The sequence below is a fragment of the Rhamphochromis sp. 'chilingali' genome (genome assembly GCF_963969265.1).
Source record: "Rhamphochromis sp. 'chilingali' genome assembly, chromosome: 5".
Lineage (NCBI taxonomy): Eukaryota > Metazoa > Chordata > Actinopteri > Cichliformes > Cichlidae > Rhamphochromis > Rhamphochromis sp. 'chilingali'.
Window position 1 is genome coordinate 23,616,961 of NC_137932.1, and position 22,310 is coordinate 23,639,270.

The window sequence follows — 22,310 nt, forward strand, 5'->3', positions numbered from 1 at the left end:
ACACATACACACTCGCTCTTGTCATTACCTGACCACTGGGCACCTTGACGGCGTCCCAGAAGCTCCTGCAGCACAGAACGACCTGACAACCAATAAATCACCTGAGAGAGAGAGAGAGAGCGATGGAGAGAGGCACAGGTGGAAAGGTGAAGCTAGACAGACAAAAAGAAAAGATGAGGAAAATAGAAAGGCAGAGGGACACAGAGGAGAGGAAGTTAAGGGAGAGGTATTGCAGAAGATTAGCTCATTACACCCCACCAACTGTTCAGTCTGCATGGAAAATTCTGCAAAAGTGCACCTATGTGTAAATGTTCATCTGTGTGTGCGTGTGTATTTGTGTTCATCCCATCTGGATTAATAGAATCTACTGGACACGTGGGCAGGATCAGACATTAAAAACCATGTACAGGTGCTAGGGTGTATGATTCACTCAGTGTTCGTCATTGCTCTTATTATGCATTATTTGATCCATTAGTCATTGAAGCGCAAAAAGCGGGGGGAAAAGGAGAGACAGGAAATTGAAGTAAAAGGAGAGGTAATTAGGGGAGCGACAAGGGGCTAAAACCAGGAGGAGAAAGACTAAAGGAGTAAGAGAAGAGAAATGGAGGCTGAAGGAAATGTTGATGTGTGATGATAAAAGAATAAAGAGTAAATACTGATAAAAGAAAAGAGAATGAAGGGAGGAAAAAATGTGGATGTGAAAGGAGAAAAAGGTAAAGAAAAGAAAAAGAACAAACAAATGACCTCGTAGGGCAGCCGTTCATCATATAACACGTTGCTGCAGCACACAGTGTACATCAACAAAAGCCCAGAGCAAAAAGTAAACACAATAAATCAAAATAAATCTTGTCACAGGATTCAAGAGTCTTTGTGCATTTGTTCACTTAATTCCTCACCTGAAGAACAGTCCGCCCCATTTTAGGCTTTATGAGTGAGGCTCAGGCTTCTAGGGGTCTGCATATTTTTATACCTCAGCAGTAAGCTCCCCTGTGGCAGCAGCAGCAGAAGAGGATGTGCTGTCACCAAACGAGACAAAAACTTCAGATACAATAGATGTGCCAGCTGAGGGAATCTGGGGAGAAAGTTGTTGCTCTTCTGGATTGTTAACTGGATGTGACTCTGACGGACAGGAGCGTACTCTCCTGCACGTGTGCTCTTTATGGAGACACTCTCAGTACACTGGGGAGAGGGGTTTGGAGGTAAAGCAAGAGGAAGAGCAAACAAAAAGATCTTTATCAGCAAAACTGATGGAGGAAAGATGGAAAACAATGTTTAAAAAAATGAGGAAAGTGGAGAGAAAGAATGACAGAGGTGAAGGATGTAAGGATAGAGAAAATAGAATGATAGAAATACATAGAGGAAGTTAGGAGAGGAGAATGGGAAAGAAATGAAGGAACAAAGGATATGGGAAGGAAAATATAATAGGGACATCAAAGAAAGGAGAGAAAGAAGGAAGAAAGCAAGGTATAGAAAAGAAAGGAAGATTGGAAGAAAGGAAGAAAGAATAGGGAAGGAAAAGAAAGCCCGTGGGGGCATGAAAAGAAGAAAAGAAAAAGAAAGAAGGAAGGAATTAAGGATAGGAAAAAAGGAAGGAAACAGGTAAAGAAGGCAGGGGAAAGGAATGAAGGAAAAAAGATATGGGCAGGGAGGAAAGTGTAATGTGGCATGGAAGAAAGGAGAGAAAGAAAGAAGGAGGACAGGTGTAGGAAGGAAAGAATAAGAAAAGTGAGGAAGAAACAATAGGAAAAGGAAAGAATGCATGCAGGTAGGTGTAAATGGGACACGCAATGAAGGAAGGACGGTAGGAAGGAAGGAAGCAGTGAATGAAAGGAAGGAATGCTAAATAGTAGGAAGCAAACAAAGAATAAATTTATCGAAATGGTATGGATAAAAGAAAGGGAGAAAGAATTGGGAGGGGAGGGAAGGAAGGAAGGAGGGGAGCTATATGAAGGAAGGAAAAAAAGATGGATGATGTAAAGAAGGAATGAATAACAAACATGCATAAATGGGCGAAATGGAAAGAGGACATTAACAAGGAAATAAATAAGGTAGCTTGGGGAACTAAATAGAAAAGGATGAATGAAGAAAAAGGAATAAAGAACAATGTGGAAAGGAAGGAAGGCTAAATGGCAGGAAAGAAAAAGCAAACAGAAATAAGGAAGGGAACAAAGGAAGCAAAACCAAAATAGGGAAAGGAACAGTTTGAAAGGAGGAATTAAAGGAAGGAAGGAAGAACGGAGGTTTGTGGCTAATGATGAAGACAATTGAACACAAAAAGCGCACAGGCAGGTGTTTAAAGCTGGAGTCCTTGAGACTTAAATTAAAGGACTGAAACCACACACACACACACACACACACACACACACACACACACACACACACACACACACACACACACACACACACACACACACACACACACACACACACACCAGTCACTGTGTATGTTTTGTTTGTGTTTTTTAGCTGAGCCACTAAAACTTTTGTACCGAGACACACACACGCACACACAGTGTTGTTACATGTCCCACTTGAGAGTGTGCATACGTATGTGTGCGTGCGTGTTTGTGTGTCAGAAGGCAGGAAGTAGAGGGATGATAGCTAATTAGAACGGCGATCCACCAGAGAAACAGCCCAGAGCTGACTGGTAGAGAGACTCAGACCCAGAGAGAAAGAGAGAGGAGAAAATGCAGAGAGGTTAAATTGAGGCTAGAGAAATGTGGGCGCGGTGATGGGACGAAAGACACAGAGGAAGACAGCAAAACGGGGAGTGAGAGTGAGTGGTGAAGACGGAAATAAACAGACCGTGACAGACAGAGAAGGAGAGAGAGGCAGGGTGAGAGAGGTAAAGAGAAGGTGAGAGTAGACCGTTCAGTATGAGAGGGAAAAATTACGTTTGACCTGAGGAGCTGAGAGAATGTAGCCACTTAGATTCGCACTTACAAACACTTTGATTAACATGCGCTGAGTGCCATCTCGTCACTCACAAACCCAGTAGAATAAGCATCCAGTCACATACACTTCCACTAACCTCAGTTTTAGTGACAAACACCTCCTATAGCATACAATTACAACCACAGGCAGTTGCACCACAGATTTTATTTCCTTGCAGATGCACACACATCTGTAGAAGCCCAGCATGCAAGAAGCCTATAAAATTCCTCTTCATACAGTATGGCTATGCAGCCACTGTACTGCAAGGCCACCAGTGCTTCATTGCGAATAGACCAGAAAATAGTATAATAAAACAAGCATTACTCACCCACGCATGACTGCAGGGACGTGTAGGAACACTCACACCAATCAGGAGGGTCAGGGGCATGGATCGGGCCAGTGGTGGAATGTAACTTTGTCCATTTACTCAAGTACAGTTTTAATGTACTTGTACTTCAAGTTTTTATATGTTTTGTTACTTTCTTATTATTTTGCATATTAGAAAAGACATCTTTACTAATATAGCTACCTAATAGTATTAAAAGATTTTTTTGTTAAAAAAAACTTTATTTGTGATGGTTAAACATTCGCTCCGTGAAAGAGGCTATTAGAAGGAGCAGTTTTACCATTTTGCTAAGCACTTTTTCAACTTGAAAAAAGTTTAAACCTTGGAGGAGTGCCATTTTTCATGTAACACCATCTGCATGGCGTATTGCTGCACATGAGCATCAAAATCAAGCCAGATTTTTTTTCTACACTGTGTTTATTTATTATCACATACACTTTATGGTTAAACGTACTGTGTTCCACCTCTTCATCTTTGAATTCAGGTGTTCTTTCAGTCCCATTTCCACAGATGTATAAAATCAAGCATCTAGCCATGATGTCTGCTTTTACAAGCATTTTTGAGAGAATGGGTCGCTCTAAAGAGCTCACTGAAAAACAACAGAGGTGTCTCAGCACAAAAATGGTGCACCCGGAGCTTCGTGGCATTAGTTCCCATGGCTGAGCAGCTCCTGTAGGTGTAATGTGGAGATGGCTCAGTACTTTTGTACACAATACATAATGAATTGTTCTTTCATGCAGATCCCTGTCCCTTGTTCTTGACACATTCTGTGCCCCCAATTTACTTTTAAGTGAAAGTTCCAAATGAGGATAACTTTGATCTATTTTCAAGGTGCACATATTAGTGAAAGTAAATCTAAACACCATCAAGCTTTCTAATGTATAGAAAACATTATCGTGAGACCAGTGCATTTAAGTGTCTGACCTTCATGAAGGTCAGATCTGCTCTTACGTTAGACTGAAAACTGAAACTTCATTATTATTGTGTTAAAAATAGAAACTCTGCAGTAGGACCTCAGAAGGCAGTGCACTTTTTTCCTTTGCATGTGCACATTTATTATTGATGGCAGACTTAGTTGTCCTCGACATGAGGGTGTGCTGCATAGGTTTCTGGAGGGATGTTCTTCCATTCTTCAGAAACTTCTTTTTTTTCCAGCTCTTATTTGCTGGAGGTGCTGTGTTGCTCTATTTTTATCTTTAAAACCCCAAAAGATGTTCTGTTGATTTCAAGCCAGGCAGCATCCTGGGATGTCAAAGTTCTTCAGAAATTCCTGTGTGAAATATACATTTTTATTCTTTAACATTTGAGTGATTTTGCATGGAGTGTGTTTCTTTTGTATACTTAGACTTCCTGTCACACACTTCCACTCGCATATTTTACAGATTACTTAAAATCTCAGCTTTTTCTGATTTCAGTTTTCCACAGAAGCATATCGGCTTGTGTTAACCAGATATAAATCACAGCTTGTGGTTTTTCTTGAACAGTAGGTTAGTAGCACAACTTGTCACAAGGTAAAAATAGGCAAAAACATTGAAAGAAAGTTGGTCTTTCTGTCACGTCCTTAGGATGTTTCTCTATCACAAATCTGTTTTCTTCCTCTGAGGCACCAGACTGTTTTTTCCTGGAACTCATTTCTGTTCCTGGTGCCATGTCTGTTGGATTAGAACGACAACTTGCAGTCAAATCGAAAAATCACAGCACTAAAGAGATGGAGTCGCAGATGTTCAGAGTGAGAAGGAGCAGCAACCTTAATATTGTCAGAAAAAAGCGAATGGGCCTCATGCTGGAAACCAGATTTATTTTTGAATAGAGTACATGAGTCAGAAAATGGTTGGTGTTCACCTCTCTTTTAAAGGTTTGAGTTGTCAAACCTGCCAACATGTCCTCTATTCACCAAGAGGGAAAAAACACAGACACACAAAAACAAACTAAAAGCCATTTGTTTGATGAATTCACCTGAGATTTAAATGATAAGAAAGTGCAGTGGTGCACTTTAGATGTTCAGATATATTTCCTGCAAATCCATCATTGAGGCTCATCAGTGATCAGCCCCAGATTCATTCTGCAGCACATCGACAAGCCCAAACATCCAGCCTGAGTCATAAAGAACTATTTTCAGCCACAAGAAAAACAAGGAGTTCTCCAACAGATGGTTTAGCCCCCACAGAGCGCTGATCTTATCATCATGGAGCCGGTCTGCGTTTTCACAAAGAGACAGTGAGACAGCCTGAATTCACAGAAGATCTGTGGCATGTCCTCCAAGATGCTCAAAACAAAACCACCTGCCAAGCAGGTGTGCCTGCAGATTTATTATTTCAGTGTTGCTTCCTGTTTGCTGTGAATCTTTGAAAGCATCCTTATCCTTTTCTATTTAGAGCCAAAAACTTTTTTCAAGGTGTTTTATAGCTGATTAGATGCAGAAGTAACACTTGACTGTATTACTTTTACAGCTGCTGTATTCAGCCTCCGGTGGACTCTAATGAGACAAGTTCAGCATACTCCCTGTGCAGATTCTTGCATTTTGCACTTTGTTATCTCGCTCTTGTTCTTTTGTGCAATAAAATATAATAAAAATGAAGCTTTATAGTTAAACTTTCTAGCTGGTGACTTTGCTCTCACGCTCTCGTACAAATACGATAATTTCCATTTCCACCCTTATGACACAGTGGCTACATCCACCTTTAATGTACAGTCTCTTACCAGGGTATTTTGATACCTGTAGATTCCTGGAGAAAGGTGATTTCATTTCAGCCTGTGTTGTTCACCAGGTTGTAAAAGACTCCCATCTCCCTTGAGTCATCCTGAAAGGCAACAAAAGGCTTATGAACTTTAATGTGCAGTACTTAAAAGAGAGACAGTGATGTGTAGAGAAAGACCAACGCAACATGTTACTCTCTATAGTCTGCTGGAGCCGACACTAATGAGTTGAATACTAATTAATTTACTTTTAATTATCCCACCGTCTTTTTTTTTCAATTAAAAATCTCGGCGGCCCGTCGCTGTACTCTGATGGGCATGTCATCTTGACAATGCCGCAGCAGACCCACAATGCACTTCTACAGAACAAAGCTGATTTGTGTGTGTGTGGGTCTGTGTGACTGTGTGTGTGTGTCTTTACAATGCCTCATGAGATCAAGATACATGACAGTGATATGCTTCAGAGGCTCAGCAAATACAACATGGCCGCTCCGAGCCAACGTAAGCATAAAAACACTGATACAAGGAGATAACCACACAAACGTGCAAATTATGAAACACAAAGATACAGATATCACACAAATGGCACACACACACAAATAGTTTCTATTTTTCCCTTGTTTTGTCTCTCTTCTTTTATCTTTTATTCTGTTTTTCTTTGTCTGTCTCAGATGGCTGGGTTTCAGACCCACTGCTAGATAAAAGCCTCTTTTCATGTCTGATCATATCTACTGCTTTGTTTCACAGCTAAAGAATCCAGCTATGAATAATACACACACACACACACACACACACACACACACAGTGTCTATCTGGTCAAAGAGCCACTGGATTGTTGAAAAAGTCAGGAGACTTCTCCATCTAGTGGTGACTGTGGGGAATCACATGCTGTCCATTGTAAACTGAAAGCGGTCAGAATTTATGATTACCTTTTAATCAATAAATGTAGAGAGTATAATTAGATGTGGAAGTACAACCATAAATATGTTTTTATTACCAGGTGGCTTCAAGTAAAGTTGGTGGAGTCATGTGAAAAATGTTAGTCACTTTGCATCTGTAGAAAATGATTTTAATGAATATTAAAGGTGAGAATAATTTCGCTCCTGACAAAAACACAGCTTTTAACATTAGTCTAAATGATTCCAATCAAACAATACAAACAATTATTGAAGTATTATTTGAGTAAAAAGGGAACAAATATCATCAGTGAAAGCAGTTGTAAGCTATTGAGCTGGCACATTTAATAACTCCACCAGGGAGCCTGAATCAGTGTTTGATTTGTTTTTATTATTAGGATTACTTAAATTACTTTCTTTTTTCATGAACATTTTAACAGCAGTTGAGCTTGACACAACTTAGAAGTGATTTTTGGAAGAATATTTTACCATTGTAAGATCCTAATCACTTATATGGACATGGGTCATAGACAGGCTGGAGCCCAACTCAGCTATAGGAGTGTGAGAGGCTGAGTACACCCAAGAGCACAGCCATGCACACCTAAGGCCAGTTTAGAATCACCAATTAGCCCGAGTCATGAGTCCCACTAAAACCCACACATCCACAGGGAGAACATGGCCCAGCTGGATGGAGGATATATATAAATCAGTGAAAACTTGCATTTTTCATACTTGTAAAATCTGCATACACATGCACTTCTAAAAGTAAAGATTTGATCACCAATAACAGCGTTCAGGATTCAGTGAAGCGTGCTTCTCCGACGGGTCCTCTGATGAGAATTGTGGTGCTAACCTCTGTTTGGTGGTCATCGTGCGGCGTGCGGTTCCTGGGGATTTCTGCTGAAGCATCCTGGTTTTTTTTCTTAGATGTTATGTTGATGTATTGTTAGATTCGGTGGCGGCTGTATAGCCTGCATATTCCATGCTTTCTAAATTACTTCAGTGACTTGAGCGAGGCCTGCCATTCAGTGCCGTGTGTGCAGGTGTAACCCCTAAAAAACGTTTTCTTTTCATTTTCTTTTTTATGCGAAAGAGTGTGACATCAGCTCTGTCATTGTCAGATTCGTGTTTCTCAGCATATTTCTCTGCGGTCATACAGTAATACACCTGCTCAGCAGAGCATGACTGAAGACCTTTTCACAGCTGCTGCAGGTTTCTGCATTCATTAGATCCTCCGAGCAGCTCTTGACTGCAGTACAGCAGCTGGATCAATAGTGAGCAAAAAAAAAAATGAAGCACAGCAACAACAACAAAAAATTAATTTTTGGACTCCTTATTTGTGGTATGTTTTCCACACTAACCAGTAAATGTTTTGTTTTCTAATTTACATGAGATGATAAAGTAGTTAAGATTTTAAACGTTTGTTTTTAACTTTTTAAATGTTTTTTTTCTTCATTTTTCCTGCAGCGGTGGCAGAAGTCAGGGACTCACTTGGAGCACCTCGTCTCCCGGTTCTGCCTGGACTCGGAGATGGCTCTGGACGGGATGGACGATTCCCGAATGTTGGTGATCAGCCCCTGTGAACTGAGCGCATACACGCAAAGATGGGAAGTCCCCTTCTCCTGACCCCTGACCATGTGACCTTTACTCCCTCTTAAAAAATGTGCCCTGTCACACTCATCCCTCAACTCAAAGAGAGAATGCTGCTCACACACTGACCATGCATGAGCAATCATGTCACAGTGCTGCATCGAGGATATCTGAATAGAAAGCTGATGAAGACTTTTTTATGGAAATGCAGACCTTTCAGGTATAAAGACCTGATTTATTTATGAGCTGCACTGGTTTGAAATAATGTTGCTCCAAGAGAAGCCGGAAAATTGTGTGGTTTGGAGATTCAAGTGTCTGTATTGGAGAGTGAAAACCAAGTGCACCTTAAAACCCAGAACTTTCAAATAGCTGAGATGGACAAAAAAAACAAACAAAAAATAACAATCATAGAATGTTTCCTGTGTCTTTTGCAATCTGCTTTTAAAGGATGTTTAATAAGCTGGAAATTAAAACCAAGCACAGCTCGAGGTTTTATTTCAGTTGGTCAAATACCTGTCACTGTCTTTACTGCAGCATCCCAGTCGGTTTCTTACTGGGATCTAACCAGAAACTCACCAAAGTAAAGCCCCAGTAAACTGCACAAAATGTGAAATCTTTAGTCTGTCACACCAACCAAGCGGGATGCAATCATCTCCAGTCTGGAATATATCCTAAGGTTTTTGTTTGTTTGTTTGTTTGTTTTGTTGCTTGGCTTAAGCTTTCATTTACTGCTTTGGGAATAGTCTCAGTTATTGAGGTTCTCAATTATGAGAACACTTTATGTACAAGTAACCCCTGTGATCCTAAAGCTCTGGCTCCACCCTGCTCTAAATGCTCCGTTTCATACCATTTTTTTCAACGGTAGGCTCTTTGTGATGTCAGTGAGAGAGGATATTCCTAAAGTGAGCACAAAAGCCCCACCCATCTTCTGTTCAAACCTTCTGTTTGCAAGGGGCAGCCAATCAGAAGAAAGTAAGCTTACAACAGCAGCTCCTAGTTTTTGTGGCATATGCCCCATTTTAGAAGCGCAACACTCTCGAGAGTTTAAAAAAAAACGAGGATGAACGATAACAAAGGATCTTTGTGTGAGGTACAACTCCTCTAATGTTGACCTTTAAAGGTCAGTGCAGCAGCATCAGCTAACTATTTTTGTATACTCTGCCTAGTAAAAGCAAACCCAGTTTCACTTCATATTTTTCACCAGGTTGACAGTGTCCCACCTGCAGTGGCTCTGTGCCCCACCTACAGGACCTGCCCCACACTTTAAGAAACATAGGCTTAAAGGGTGGGTGGCCTTAAAGGAACAGGAACTAAAATGGCCTGTTTCAGAGAGGATGAACTTAGGAGCTGTACCAAGTATGAGATAAAGAAAGATTATTTTGAACTATGAATGATGCAAAGCCACCTTAAATGACTAGAATTGCTCAGTGCTCAGAGTAGAAAAGCGCTATTTAAATATGCCAAAACATTTACCATTTACCAAATAAAAATTAAGAAATGGGAAAAGGAATGCTGACTTTTAGAAAGCTTTGCACCTAAACACAGTCTAGATCTAGAGTAGTTTCTGTACGCCAACCAAGGCTGCCTACTCTGGGACTGCTAGAATTCCCATATTGTTAGTGTTATAGGGTTTGCACAGTGGATGGAGCATTTTAATGGGTTCTTTAAATGACTGTAACTTCCCCATTGAAACTTGGCCTCATGCAGCTCTCTTGGCCATGTGAATAGCTTTGATTGCAGAAATATGAGGAAGAGGATGAAAAGGAAAGAAATAAACAATGAGGGGAGTCACATTAGGTAACACAAAACCTGAAATTTAGAGCACGCCCTGGCTTAACTACAGGATGTAGCATGAAAGCAGACAGGACAGAGCTACAGGTGCAAATATGGACAAACAGTCACAGTGGAAAAAAATATGTAAGAGGAAGAACAGCATGAATGCAGCACATGTCAGAATATCTACATGCTGGTAAATCAAATCAGCAAATTTCTGATTCCTGTTGCCCAAATGAAGCAGCTGCTTCACACAGCTGCTGTGCATGTGAGACTTTTTATACACAAATGAGATTTTTTCACCATAATTACAAAGTATTGATATTTATCAGGCAAGTTTGGTAAATTAATAAAAATGATGCTATTTAGGGTTTATTTTAATAAATGTGTCCACTCTCGAGGTGTGCTATGATGCAACCAAACCTTTTGTTTTTCTCCTACTTGAGATTATTTCTGAGCACTCTGAATGGGCACGAGGTTGGGCTGGTGGAGCTCAAACCTGTGGGAAGAGTCAAAATCCAAACTGATGTTAACTGCAAGTCTTCTCTAAATCGCCTCTCTGTCTGTTCACAATGATTTTTAAAAATTGTAGAACTTCTTTGCGGTTCAGTTACATAATGTGTTTGACATCTTCAGTATCAGTTTGATATCCTGTTTGATTCCTGAATCCTGAATAAAGCTTTTATAATGGCTGTTTCTATTTTATTGACATGCTTATTGTGCAAACTGTGAGCTGCTGTTGGTGCAAACACGGTGCTGCTCAAAATATTTACAAAACTACAACTAATCTTTTCTTATGTTTTACCCTTTACACAGTTAGGTCCATGTTTGGACTATGGCACATTTTCTTGTGATCGTGCATCCTCACAGTAGACTTTATATTAATTCATTAAATTTAAGGGCTTTAAAGTACTGCAGAAACAGGTTAGAATTACACAGCCTCATGTTTGTTTATAATGCAAGTATGGTGTCATATATTAGCTTCAGAAATACAAGGGTATTTCCTTTGAGATCTGCAGCTGTGGTTGTGAAAGCTCTGTGTTTAACTTCAACAGAAATCAGTTTATCTTATGAACCAACTGGTTTTGAAGGTCACACCTTTATAACCAGTTGTACATCCTTTATAACTAAGAGTGTCTTTGACAGTGAGGACCTGACTGTTCACACACTGGCTGTTCTGTCCTACATCAGCGTCACATAAAGCAGAAGCCCTGGATGAACAGTCATGTCAAAACACTCCTCAAACCACGCAAATCTGCTTTTAGGTCCACCATATTACCAAATTCAGGGGGCAGTCCAACACAGTTGTGGACCTGAGCATGCATTAACAAAAGAACTAAACACCTTCTTCTCACACTCAAAGTCCACTTTAATCATTCCTGTACCCAAAAAATAATCTACAAACAGCCTCAACAACTTCCACCCCAATGCACTCATACCTGTGATCACTAAGTCCCTGGAACAGCTGGTCTTAAAGGTTTTTTTCTAATTTATTCTAAATGCTACTACCATGTAGCTGCTTCTAATTTCATTGAATCTTTGATGTTTAATGACAATTAAACAATTCATGACAAAAGGATTCTGATTCTGTTTGGTTTAAGTTTCTTTGTCTGCTTTAAGAAGTTTCTTGTCATGAACACAGACCATTGTCAACACACAATGGTCCGTACTGCCCAGATTTTCGAGTTTTAAATGCATCATTAGGCTCTCCGTCCGTTTACACGAGCCTTCATGTAACTCAAAAAAATTCTGTGAATATACACATGGGGACGATTTTTGTGCTGACACCATAGTACTCCAAATCTGAAAATTAGCTAGAAAATTCTTCATTTGTGAAAACTGGGGAACAAAACTGGAACGAGGCAGGGTTTGTTTGTCCAAACACACACACACAGAGAGAGAGAGATACCGTTCATTGCCTCTGTGCCCACTCCTCAGCTCTAACAAACCACTGCTTCTCTAGCCACACTCAGCAAACTATTACTCCGACACAAGACAGCTCTATTTCAGATTTCAACGACGCATTATAACAGAAAATGACACAGACTGGAAGGTGACATTTTGTGTTTAAAGAGGCTTTAAACGACACCGCTGTCTTCGAGAGGCTCGCTTTTACGTAAGTACAATGACCTTTGTTTTAATTCTTCATTCACGGCGCTTTCAATAAAGAATCCTAGCTGTTGACATAATTCACGGGTTTCTTTAATAATGAGTCGCTATCGCTTTTATAACTGATAACCTCAACGTTTGAAGTGACATTTCATAATGCGCTCGATAAAAATGTATAAGCAATGGTAAGTTACGTTGCACCCGGACCACTTTCCGCACCGTACCCGGTTGTCTGTAGTACCTTCAATAGTTTGAACCATATCACTCACTGTTAACTAACTCAAGTAAAAGACTACAACATCCAGCGCGAGAAAGAGACGCATGCGAGAGTGATGGTGATGCATTTATGTAGCCTTGAAAATGTTGTGAGTTGCGCTACCAGCTTTGGCAAAGAGCAAGATTCCTCTGTAAAAGCGGAGTGTTTGTTTCGTTAGCTGTCATCCCACTCTTTAATATTTGACACACCTTTTTTGTAGCTACACTGGTACGTTAGCACACAAAATCTGCGCCGTATGTTGTCCCTGTTGGATTTGACGAAAATACTGACGGTACATGAAGCCAACGCCTCATTCCGCGCTTTGTTTTTACGTTTAGTTACGTAGGATTTCGGGGACTCGACTTGTCTTGATCTGACTGCAGATTCAAACTCAAAGGTCGAAACTTCCATCCTGTTATCTCGTTGTGTCTGAAAATGCACCCAAGCTGAGGCTTAAACAAAGTCGCCGATGACGACACGTAAGTCGACGTGAGCTAGCAGCTCCGGGTTAAAAACTAATCACAGTGTTTGAGTTCTGTTAATTTTCAATGCGGTTGAAATCATTTATAACAAACGCAACGTCAACTTCTGATTGGTGATTCGTCCTTTTAGTATTCGCCTACTCGTTTGTTGTGTAATCCACATTTAAACACACATCAGTTTTAACTAGAAGTGCTCCAAAACAACCAGGGAAGCAGCAGGTAGTTAGCAACTAGCTTAGCCATCGCTGCTTCTGGTAGCTGTCATTTCAACAAAGCAGCTAGAAAGTTGCATGTTTAATGAAGAGTTCATATAACAGTTTTGATAACATGTTCTTGGACACCCCTGGGCTTTTTGCCAGTTATTTTTGCGATTTTAAACTAAATATATGGTTTTGAAAGTAATTTTTGCCTCCACTTAGATCATTCTCTCATCGTGTTATTTCAGACAATAAGTTATCCTTAAATCTAACTGGCAGAAATTTTTTTTTATCATTTAATCTAACCTGCAGTTAGATAAAAGACATATGGATGTAAAAATAGCAAATTCTCACAACTGAGAACCTGCAGACATCGGCTCCGTGTATTGATTCCCCCCCCCCTAATGTCTCCCTCCAGTCATCCCATGTTCCTTCGCCGGCTGAGCTCTTTGAGCTCATCTTTCCCACTCTGCAGTCTCCCTGCTCTTTCCCAGGCCCGCTTCAAGAGCAACACCGATTCCTCTGCGTCCTCCTTCCTTCCCCAATTCATTCCCACCCCTCATCCATGGTGGTCGGTGCCAGGGTTTCCACCCTGGCCTTCTCGACTTCCCCACTCCCACCCGTCTGCCCTTGAATCTTTCACTCACAGGGCATTACACCCCCTGAACATCAACCTTGGTGACTTTGGTGCTTGCCGCTCATTCCACACCTCTGCAGACCACTTGATGGAGTTCCCCGACAGAGACAGAGGGCCGCCCTACAAACGGAGGAAGAGTGGAGAGGAAAGAAAAGAACAAAATAAAGAAAAGGAGGGACCCAGAGGAGGAGCAACAGAGGGTAAGGAGGGAGGGTCCAAGAGGGAGCACCATCACCTAGATTCCAGAAAAGATGGCAGCCTTCGATCTAGTCACCACTTCAACGATGGAACTAAAGACAGAGTGAAGAATAATGTCGGGAAAGATGTCAGAGGGGAAACCAGCAGAGATAAAAATGTGGAAAGGACTAAAAGTGAGACTAAAGACAGACAGCGAAGAGAGAGTGCAGACAGAGATCATCATCATTATCATCGTCATCATCATCATCATCAGCAAGAAGGACATAAAGAATCACAGCCAGTGATGCACAAACCCAACCAATGGTTCAAAGGGAGGGGGTCTCAGGAGCTGGATGGGCCTCACAGGGACACAAAAGGGACTTCAGAGCAGCAGAGGGATGGATGTAGTGATGGAGGGCAGCCTCGCAGCACCACTTGCCCCTCAAACCTGGGGCAGGTACCTGGAGGAAACACGCAGCCCTCTCCACCAAGAAGGGCTGTGAAATGTGAGTCCTTTTGTTAAGTATAATTACAGTTTTGATGTGTCTTTTCTGCTGCTTGAAAACATGTTGGAAGCAGAGTCTCCATTAAGAGATCAGCTAGGAAATTTTCCCTCCACAGAGCAATAATCTAAATCTGAAAAAGTCCAAGTAAAAGCAAAGGTGGAGGTCCTGTCTGTCCCACAGTGGGAACCCTTTTTGGGGAAAGCAGCTGAATCATGTCAAAGACCAGAACAGCAATCTGGCCTGTGGTTTGGAAATGGACATTTTGACAGATTCAATCCTACTTTTGTGTTCAAAACAGGCTGTGAACCTGCATGGAGACGGTGCCTGTTTCAGTGTAATTAACTGGTCAATACAATTCAGACTAAAAGCAAATTGCACACAGAAATGGCTAATTCTTGTCTTCTGGCTGCAGATTCTATTTCTTCATATTTAGAGATTATATTTCCAGCTCTCCATTTGTCTCATCTCTCCTCAGCTCTTCAAAGACACTGGGAGTCCTGCAGCACTGACCTCCACCCACCAGGCGACAGTTCAGTCTTTGACTTCTCGGTGATGTCCTACAACATCCTCTCCCAGCAGCTTCTGGAGGACAATGCCTACCTGTACCGACACTGTGACCCGGACGTCCTGCCTTGGGAATACCGACTGCATAACCTACTGGCAGAGATCCAGCACCACAATGCTGATGTGAGGGGATGCAGTGTCATAAAACGTATTAATACGTATAGTTTAATGGTCTCAGGAGGAAGTTTTGCCCTGATGTTCAGTGGTAAACCTGGGCTGGGCCATAAAAGGAACATATTATCTACTGGTTACTGGCAATTAAACTAATCAAGTGTTCATTTTTTGGGGAGAGTTTATTCATTCCACTTGTAATGATGACTCTTCTCTTTTACTTCTGTTGTGCTTAAGTTTAGAGAGTTACATTCAGTAAAACCTGTTAGGAGTTTGGCCATCACAAGTTACAGGCTGTGCATCCTGATCTTTTAAATATCTTGTTACTCATCTTATCAAAACTTATAGGCTGCACTGGATCCTTTATCTGATCCTTTATCCTAGGTTATTTGGAGTTGACATTAACGTATCGATTAAGCCCATTTAAAGCAGAAGTGAAATTGTTGCCACAGAGTTTGTAACACACAGTGGTTCAAAGTCATTGTGCTGCATCATTAATAGGAGTTGCAAACCACCAGAAAACAGCAAAATGCACAGAAGGGTGTTGGTAAACGTGTCCATATACTTTTGGCTCTTCATCATAAATTTATGAGAGGTTTTTTTGTTGTTGTTGTTTTTTTTTTTTAGATCCTGTGTCTTCAGGAAGTGCAGGAGGACCACTATGAAAACCAGATTAAGCCTGCTCTCCAGGCACTAGGTACTGCTGCTCATTTTTGTGTGTACATGTGTGTGCTTGGGAGGGCCGTTAAAAGTGAAAGACAAAAAAAGTGAAGACAGATAAATCTTCCCTAACTAGTGCAAACAGACTGTATATTAAAGATGGGTAAAGCGACGTTATTGCCACTCACTGCTTTTCGGAGTCGAGACTCGAGCATTTTGCTCCTTTCATTTCATTTCTCTTTTTTTTTAATCGATCTTCTGAGTTGTGAGTCTGATCACAAACTCAGTTTCACTGTCACACCCTAATTCACAACCTGCTTTATTGGTTATTTTACTTCAGATGGATCTGAAAACTCATCATTAAAGTGTTTTCTGAGGTTGAAATGTTATATAAAGCATGCTGAGCTGGTGGGAAAAGCAATATATAAGAGCCAGCCCAGGTTTAAGGCCTTTTTGCTGTGGTAAAATTTGATATAATTTGATTGTTTCTGTCTGTGATATTTCTTTGTCATTTATTCATGATATTTTTAATATAATAACCCATCTTTGTGTGTGTTTGTCAGGTTATCACTGTGAGTATAAAAAGCGGACAGGAAAGAAACCAGACGGTTGTGCCGTTGTCTTCAAAACCTCCCGCTTCTCCCTCCTCTCCTCCAATCCCGTCGAGTTTTTCCGGCCCGGCGACACCCTCCTCGACCGAGACAACGTGGGATTGGTTGTGCTGTTGCGACCTAACAAGAGCTTCAGTCATTTAAATCCCTCCTCATTCATCTGTGTCGCCAACACCCACCTTCTCTACAACCCCCGGCGAGGTGACATCAAACTGGCCCAGCTGGCAATCTTATTGGCTGAGATCAACCGACTGTCCCGCCTCCCAAACGGGCAGGTTAACCCAGTGGTTTTATGTGGGGATTTTAACTCTGCTCCCTGGAGTCCACTGTACAGTTTCCTGACCACAGGCTGCCTGCAGTATAGTGGAATGCAGATTGGCATGGTGAGAATATTGTGCCACTCACAAACTGATCAATTAACTTATAGTTAGTAGACATTCTGGTCGTTGATGGTCATTCATGCAAAACTGTCATCTGTGGTTTTCAGTTCAGTAAATCCAATTTGTTTTTGCCTGGTTTCTGTCGCCTCACAGTGTCCATTTCCCACTCATCAAAAAAAGAAATACTCGATGCTTCAATCCCCAACACTCACTTCTCCGTTTTGTTTTTCTTTCCCCCTTTTCTTTTCTGGGTGTTTGTGTAGGTGTCAGGTCAGGAAAACAGTCCCAGAGGTCAGCGTCTCCTCATGTCTCCAATCTGGTCTCCCAGCCTGGGAATAACCCATCAGTGCCAGTATGAAAACAAAGCTAGTGCTGAGACCTCGCCCACCAGCCCTACAGGTAAACTTTGGAAAAGCTGTTTTCTCAAAAGAATTCTGGAAAAAGTCAAAAGATTCCAGCCGGCTCGTTGTTCAGAGAGGTGGTTTCTCACACTTAGAGCACAGTGGGAGTCGGTTTGCGTCAGCTGCACTTCAGGGCATATCGTGCCTGGTTTACGTGAGAGAGATGCCTGAGTGGAACATGCAGCCGGCAGGATAGTTGACGACCACTTGCAGTTTCTGCTCTTTTCTCATACGGTGCTGTCAGAAATCCCACATCACTGTGTGCTCGTGAGCTGGCAGGTTAAAGATGCAAGGTGTCTGAAAGCACTTCCAGTAGTACACTGTGCACGCTACATAATCAGCTGCTTAGTGTGCAAAAAGTGTGAGAAATGGTTCAAGTCGAAGAGCTACTTCTCGATGATTTTACACTGAATGATCTTCCTGACTCGACCCTGCCTGTTTATCCAGGCCTCAGACTGGTGCTAGTAGTGCACTGGCTCGTGGACTCCCTGTGGCTGCGTTTAGCTCTGTCTCAAAGGACTTATTAGAAATCAAAATATAGCGAATCCTCTAATAATATAGAACTGTATCAATGGTTTGCTTTTTTTTCTCCTCTCCTTCAGCTATTGAGGGCACAAAGTGTCCAACCATCCACTTCCAATTTTCTGACCATTATGAGTACATCATGCCTGTACTGGTATACTCCAGATAGCCATTTTTGTCGGTATGAACATATGTATGTACTTAAAATAATAAGTGTAATTATGTGTGCTTCTCTATCGGATGATGTCTAGAAAAATTCAGGCCTCCAAAGCTTAACCTGCATTTAATTTAACATCCACTTCGCAGTGCAGCACGTGATTAGGCAGGTTTGACTTTGATCTCCATTTGTTTAATCTTTTATTCAGACTTTGCTTAGAAAGTTACTCATGTTGTCCTGGATTGTCGCCAGTTTGCCTGAGAGATGTTAATAGAGTTTAGTGATTAGTGTGTTGAACCTCGTCACTAACAACCGCCTGTCCTTTTCTCTCCGTCAGCTGTAGAGGGAGCGATCTCTAATCTCAGTGTGGAGGATCTCGCTGCCAAAGCTGCTTATGAATTCAGCAGGTAAAGTCTCGCCGTCCTTCTCTCGTCACTCCCTCCTCCTTTCATTTCTGCCTTTTTAGTTCTCAGTAATTGAAAAGCTGGTTGTCGCCATAATAAAAATGGACAAACTCTCTCTAACCACGCGTATGCAGAGCGTGGAGGATCGAGCACAGCCTGAAGCTGCAGTCGTCTTATCAACATCACCTGATGCCTGACAGGAGACCTGAGATCACCACCTGTCACTCCCGCACGGCCCTGACAGTGGATTACATCCTGTATAGTCCCGGTACGCTCTCTCACAAACACACAAACACACAAAGGTCAGATTTTCTTTAGTATTTCTATTAGTATTTAAGTCTTTTAAAATCTCAGACTTTAAAGATAGGTACATTTCCTTTAATTGCTGTAAGCGTCTATATTGGCAATAATATGCTTTCTGTAGATGATCATGGGTCCGTCTGGGAACAAATGTCTCTAAAAGGCTGTTAATAGATTGAGCAGGCTGTTAAATCCTTTACATGTACAAACCCTTTCACTACTGCTGCTGAATGTGCCTTTATGGCTGTTTTTAGCTTCCATATCCAAATGTCCTTTGTTGACACTGAACCCTCAAAACTGTGACAGAGGCGTGAGAAATAAAAAACTTCTGTATGAGTTAATGTGAAAGGGTGACTGTTGTTTCTCTGCTTGGAGTGGCTTAAAAATGAGATGTGCTGTTTAAATGGAGTCGATTTCCTACTTTTTTATGGGTTAATTCATTTATTTGTCTTTATGTTACCATACCGTCACTGGTGACTTTTCAAACAGTAAGATCTTAAAGCTGTATTAAGTAATACCTGCTGGAAGCCACTATCTCTGAATTCCTTCTGCTTCTTCTTTAATCTTTAATCTCTTTAATTCAGTTTCTCTCTTTTCCCTCTGTCCTTTTTCTCTGAAAGATTTCGTTCCACCTCCCTCACTTCCAGGTGGGCGGGGCCTCCAGCTGCTGGGCAGGCTGTCATTGGTCGGCCAGGCGGAGCTCGAGGAAGTCAACGGCCTGCCTAACCATCGGCACTCATCGGACCATCTCCCTCTCCTCGCTCGTTTCCGCATTTGGTGCTGAAGCGCTGCAGGTCCACTGAGGAAAGTAGGAATGTTCAAGGAATCTGCAGTTTCTTCCCCACATAAACAACAAAAACAGGATGAACATTAAATGCTGGGGTGTTTAATTCAGTATGTGATTTTATTATTAAAAGGGAAAACCCTTTTCAAGTCCTCTCCAAGAGTGGCTGCAAGTTAAATTAATGATTTCATACAGATTGCTTCACGGAGTTACAACAATATTTATTTTTCTCTATTTTTTGTGATTAAACTATTGATACTATTTCTACCCATCTATACTATTATTACTTTTCATGTCTTGTTATGGGATGAAAAACAAACAGAAGGTAGAGGAGGAGCCTAAATCCCCGTTGAACCACTTAAATTATAATTTGTGATGTTTTCTCCAAAAATGCCCCATCTTTAAGTGGCAAAATGTTTAAGTCTGCTTATGAAATGAGACCCACTTGCTAAATGGCTTTGTGCAGAGGACTTTCACCTGAGAGAGTGGGGATGCTTATGTGGTGGGAGGAGCTTGAAGCGTAAGGAGAGGTATCTTTCTAAAATAACATTTTTTTTTCTTAGTTTAATTTATTTTTTTTGTTCAGGCAGGAAAAAGTAATTATGTTAAAGCTTTTCTTGTTTTTCCTGCTGCATGGTGGCGCGTCCCATTTCTTAACCCCAGCAGGCGGTTGTTTTCCTGCACATTATGTTCAGGGGTTTTAACTAAAAGTTTAGGTCTTGTTCTTTAAATGATGAGTAAAAAATGAATTCTGGCAGTCTGGATTTCCCCTGAAATGATTAACGTGTTCATATCTCTAAACATCCAAATGATCATCATTTTAAAGCAGTAGTAACATATTTAATTTGACATTTTTCCCACCATGTAGAGATGTTTACCATATTTTCTTTCTTTTGTTTTTTAATAAATAGAAAGTTTTCTTTCTTACTAATGTTTCCTTTCGAGCTGTATCGATGAAGGGATGGATTTTAAGTCACTTTTTAAAGCTGAACGTTTACTGTAGTGCTGCTAATTTGGAAAACTTGATCATTTTCTTTTGATAACAAGACGGTGCTCATTCTCCTTTAAAAACTAACAAAATATAAATAAAAGTTTAGCTTGTATTTCTAAAGATCTTCAGAAATATCTCCTGTGTCGGTTGCATCACAGCCATGTAATGATTTTCTCTTATATTTCACAATGTGCCAAAAATTAAACTAAGCACTATACAGCACTCAACTAGTTCTCATATATTTCAATTATTTATAGTTAAATTAAGATGTTATATGGAAAACATGGATGTATATGTCCGCTGAGGACTCTAAATTTTAATTCTGCATAAATATCAGTATGGTCGGTTGTTACTGGAGCGGTCTTGTGTCATATTTTCACACATGTAAATACTGAAAATAAAGACTGGATGTATTTTTGTATCATTTTAAGGAGTTGATTTTTGCTGGAAGTTTACACTTTGTAAATAAAAGTTCTTTTTCTATTACATTTACCTTTGGTTTCAATCATTTTTGCATTTTATACACTGACTTCTAATAAAGCTTTAGCACTTTTTGTTTTGTTTTTTTACAGTAGTTTTTCTCGGGCTAGCTTAACAGACTCATTGGACTGTAACTGCTCATATTCAAACCATTAATTTGAAAATGATGTGGTAGTTGTTATTTTGTGTCACACACTTTAGTTGTTGTGGTTGTTATGTGTTGATATACATTTGGTGTATTAAGTTAGCTCATGTATCTTGTCAACCTACCATCGGCTTTTTTGCCCTAATAAGAAAAAACGAAATAAGTGAACATGTGGTGCCACTCATTGGTTACTAAAGTCCTGTTTGAAGCCTCGCGTTCAACGTTTTCGTTGTCACCATTTTGGTGTTTTGAAACTAGATGTGAAAAGTGAGGCTTTGATGTCACTGAAGCCAACTCGTGGCTCAAGAGTTGGGAGTTTGCCTTGTAATCGGAAGGTTGCCGGTTCGAGCCCCGGCTTGGACAGTCTCGGTCGTTGTGTCCTTCACCAAGACACTTCACCCGTTGCCTACTGGTGGTGGTCAGAGGGCCCGGTGGCGCCAGTGTCCGGCAGCCTCGCCTCTGTCAGTGCGCCCCAGGGTGGCTGTGGCTACAATGTAGCTTGCCATCACCAGTGTGTGAATGTGTGGATGACTGGATATGTAAAGCGCCTTGGGGTCCTTAGGGACTAGTAAAGCGCTATATAAATACGGGCCATTTACATCAGTTTACAGCTTCATCATTTTGCCTCCCAGCCCCCCCCCCGTGGAGGAAACTTACAGCCTGCATTCAGAGTAGCTGTTAAAATGTTGCATACAGGAAAAACACTGATATATGGTCATAAACAAGACAGACAAGTGGCCGAATTCATGCTATATTCTAGTTGTTCTCAAGTTTATTTGAGGTGTTCTTATTAGACTTGTAGGCAATTTTTAAAAATTATTGTATTCTTTAATTTTTCTTCGTGTTCATTGATACTGAGTTGCTTTTTACTGCATATTTTCATGTTGTGCTGTTTGTTCTGCACTAATCTGCATGAAAAGTGTTATACAACATTTGGTTGACAGTAATTTATTGCCCTTCCTACTGTTCATCTTCTACAGTAACAGAAAGTTTTTTGCAGATAACAGGTCCACAGTAAAATAACTTTACTGCTCTTTAATCTGACTGCCAGTACTTTACTGTCCAGGATGTTCACTAAGTAGTACACACAGTGTATACTGATTACTGCATCTTGGAATATGTTCTCAGACTATTTTAATGTTTCTTTTTGCCCATATATAATAGAAGATGTCATTGTTGCCCTGTTATTTGGTTCTTGGA

General features: G+C 40.9%; 2 protein-coding genes across 5 annotated transcripts in view; both read left to right on the top strand.

Annotated features, from left to right (window-relative positions):
* galnt14 (UDP-N-acetyl-alpha-D-galactosamine:polypeptide N-acetylgalactosaminyltransferase 14 (GalNAc-T14)) overlaps positions 1–8,660 on the top strand; it is a 242,116-nt gene extending 233,456 nt beyond the window's left edge. For both annotated transcript variants that reach the window (XM_080881768.1, XM_080881769.1), the window contains one exon: positions 8,341–8,660. In XM_080881768.1, coding sequence (XP_080737894.1) covers positions 8,341–8,499 — 159 coding nt within the window. In that variant the 3' untranslated portion in view covers positions 8,500–8,660. The remainder of the gene's footprint in view (positions 1–8,340) is intronic.
* A 3,451-nt stretch (positions 8,661–12,111) lies between these two features.
* Positions 12,112–20,957, top strand: angel2 (angel homolog 2). 3 transcript variants are annotated; one of them, XM_080882378.1, is made up of 9 exons: positions 12,112–12,352; positions 13,699–14,600; positions 15,076–15,287; positions 15,903–15,972; positions 16,499–16,929; positions 17,190–17,325; positions 18,344–18,413; positions 18,545–18,678; positions 19,331–20,957. In XM_080882378.1, the coding sequence occupies exons 2-9, from the start codon at positions 13,706–13,708 to the stop codon at positions 19,492–19,494; spliced, it is 2,112 nt and encodes a 703-aa protein (XP_080738504.1). In that variant the 5' UTR covers positions 12,112–12,352; positions 13,699–13,705; the 3' UTR covers positions 19,495–20,957. The 3 variants fall into 3 exon arrangements, with proteins under 3 accessions (XP_080738504.1, XP_080738505.1, XP_080738503.1); XM_080882379.1 differs by lacking the exon at positions 12,112–12,352 and adding an exon at positions 12,636–13,080 and having other exon boundaries at positions 19,358–20,957; XM_080882377.1 differs by lacking the exon at positions 12,112–12,352 and adding an exon at positions 12,643–13,080.
* The last annotated feature ends 1,353 nt before the right edge of the window (positions 20,958–22,310 follow it).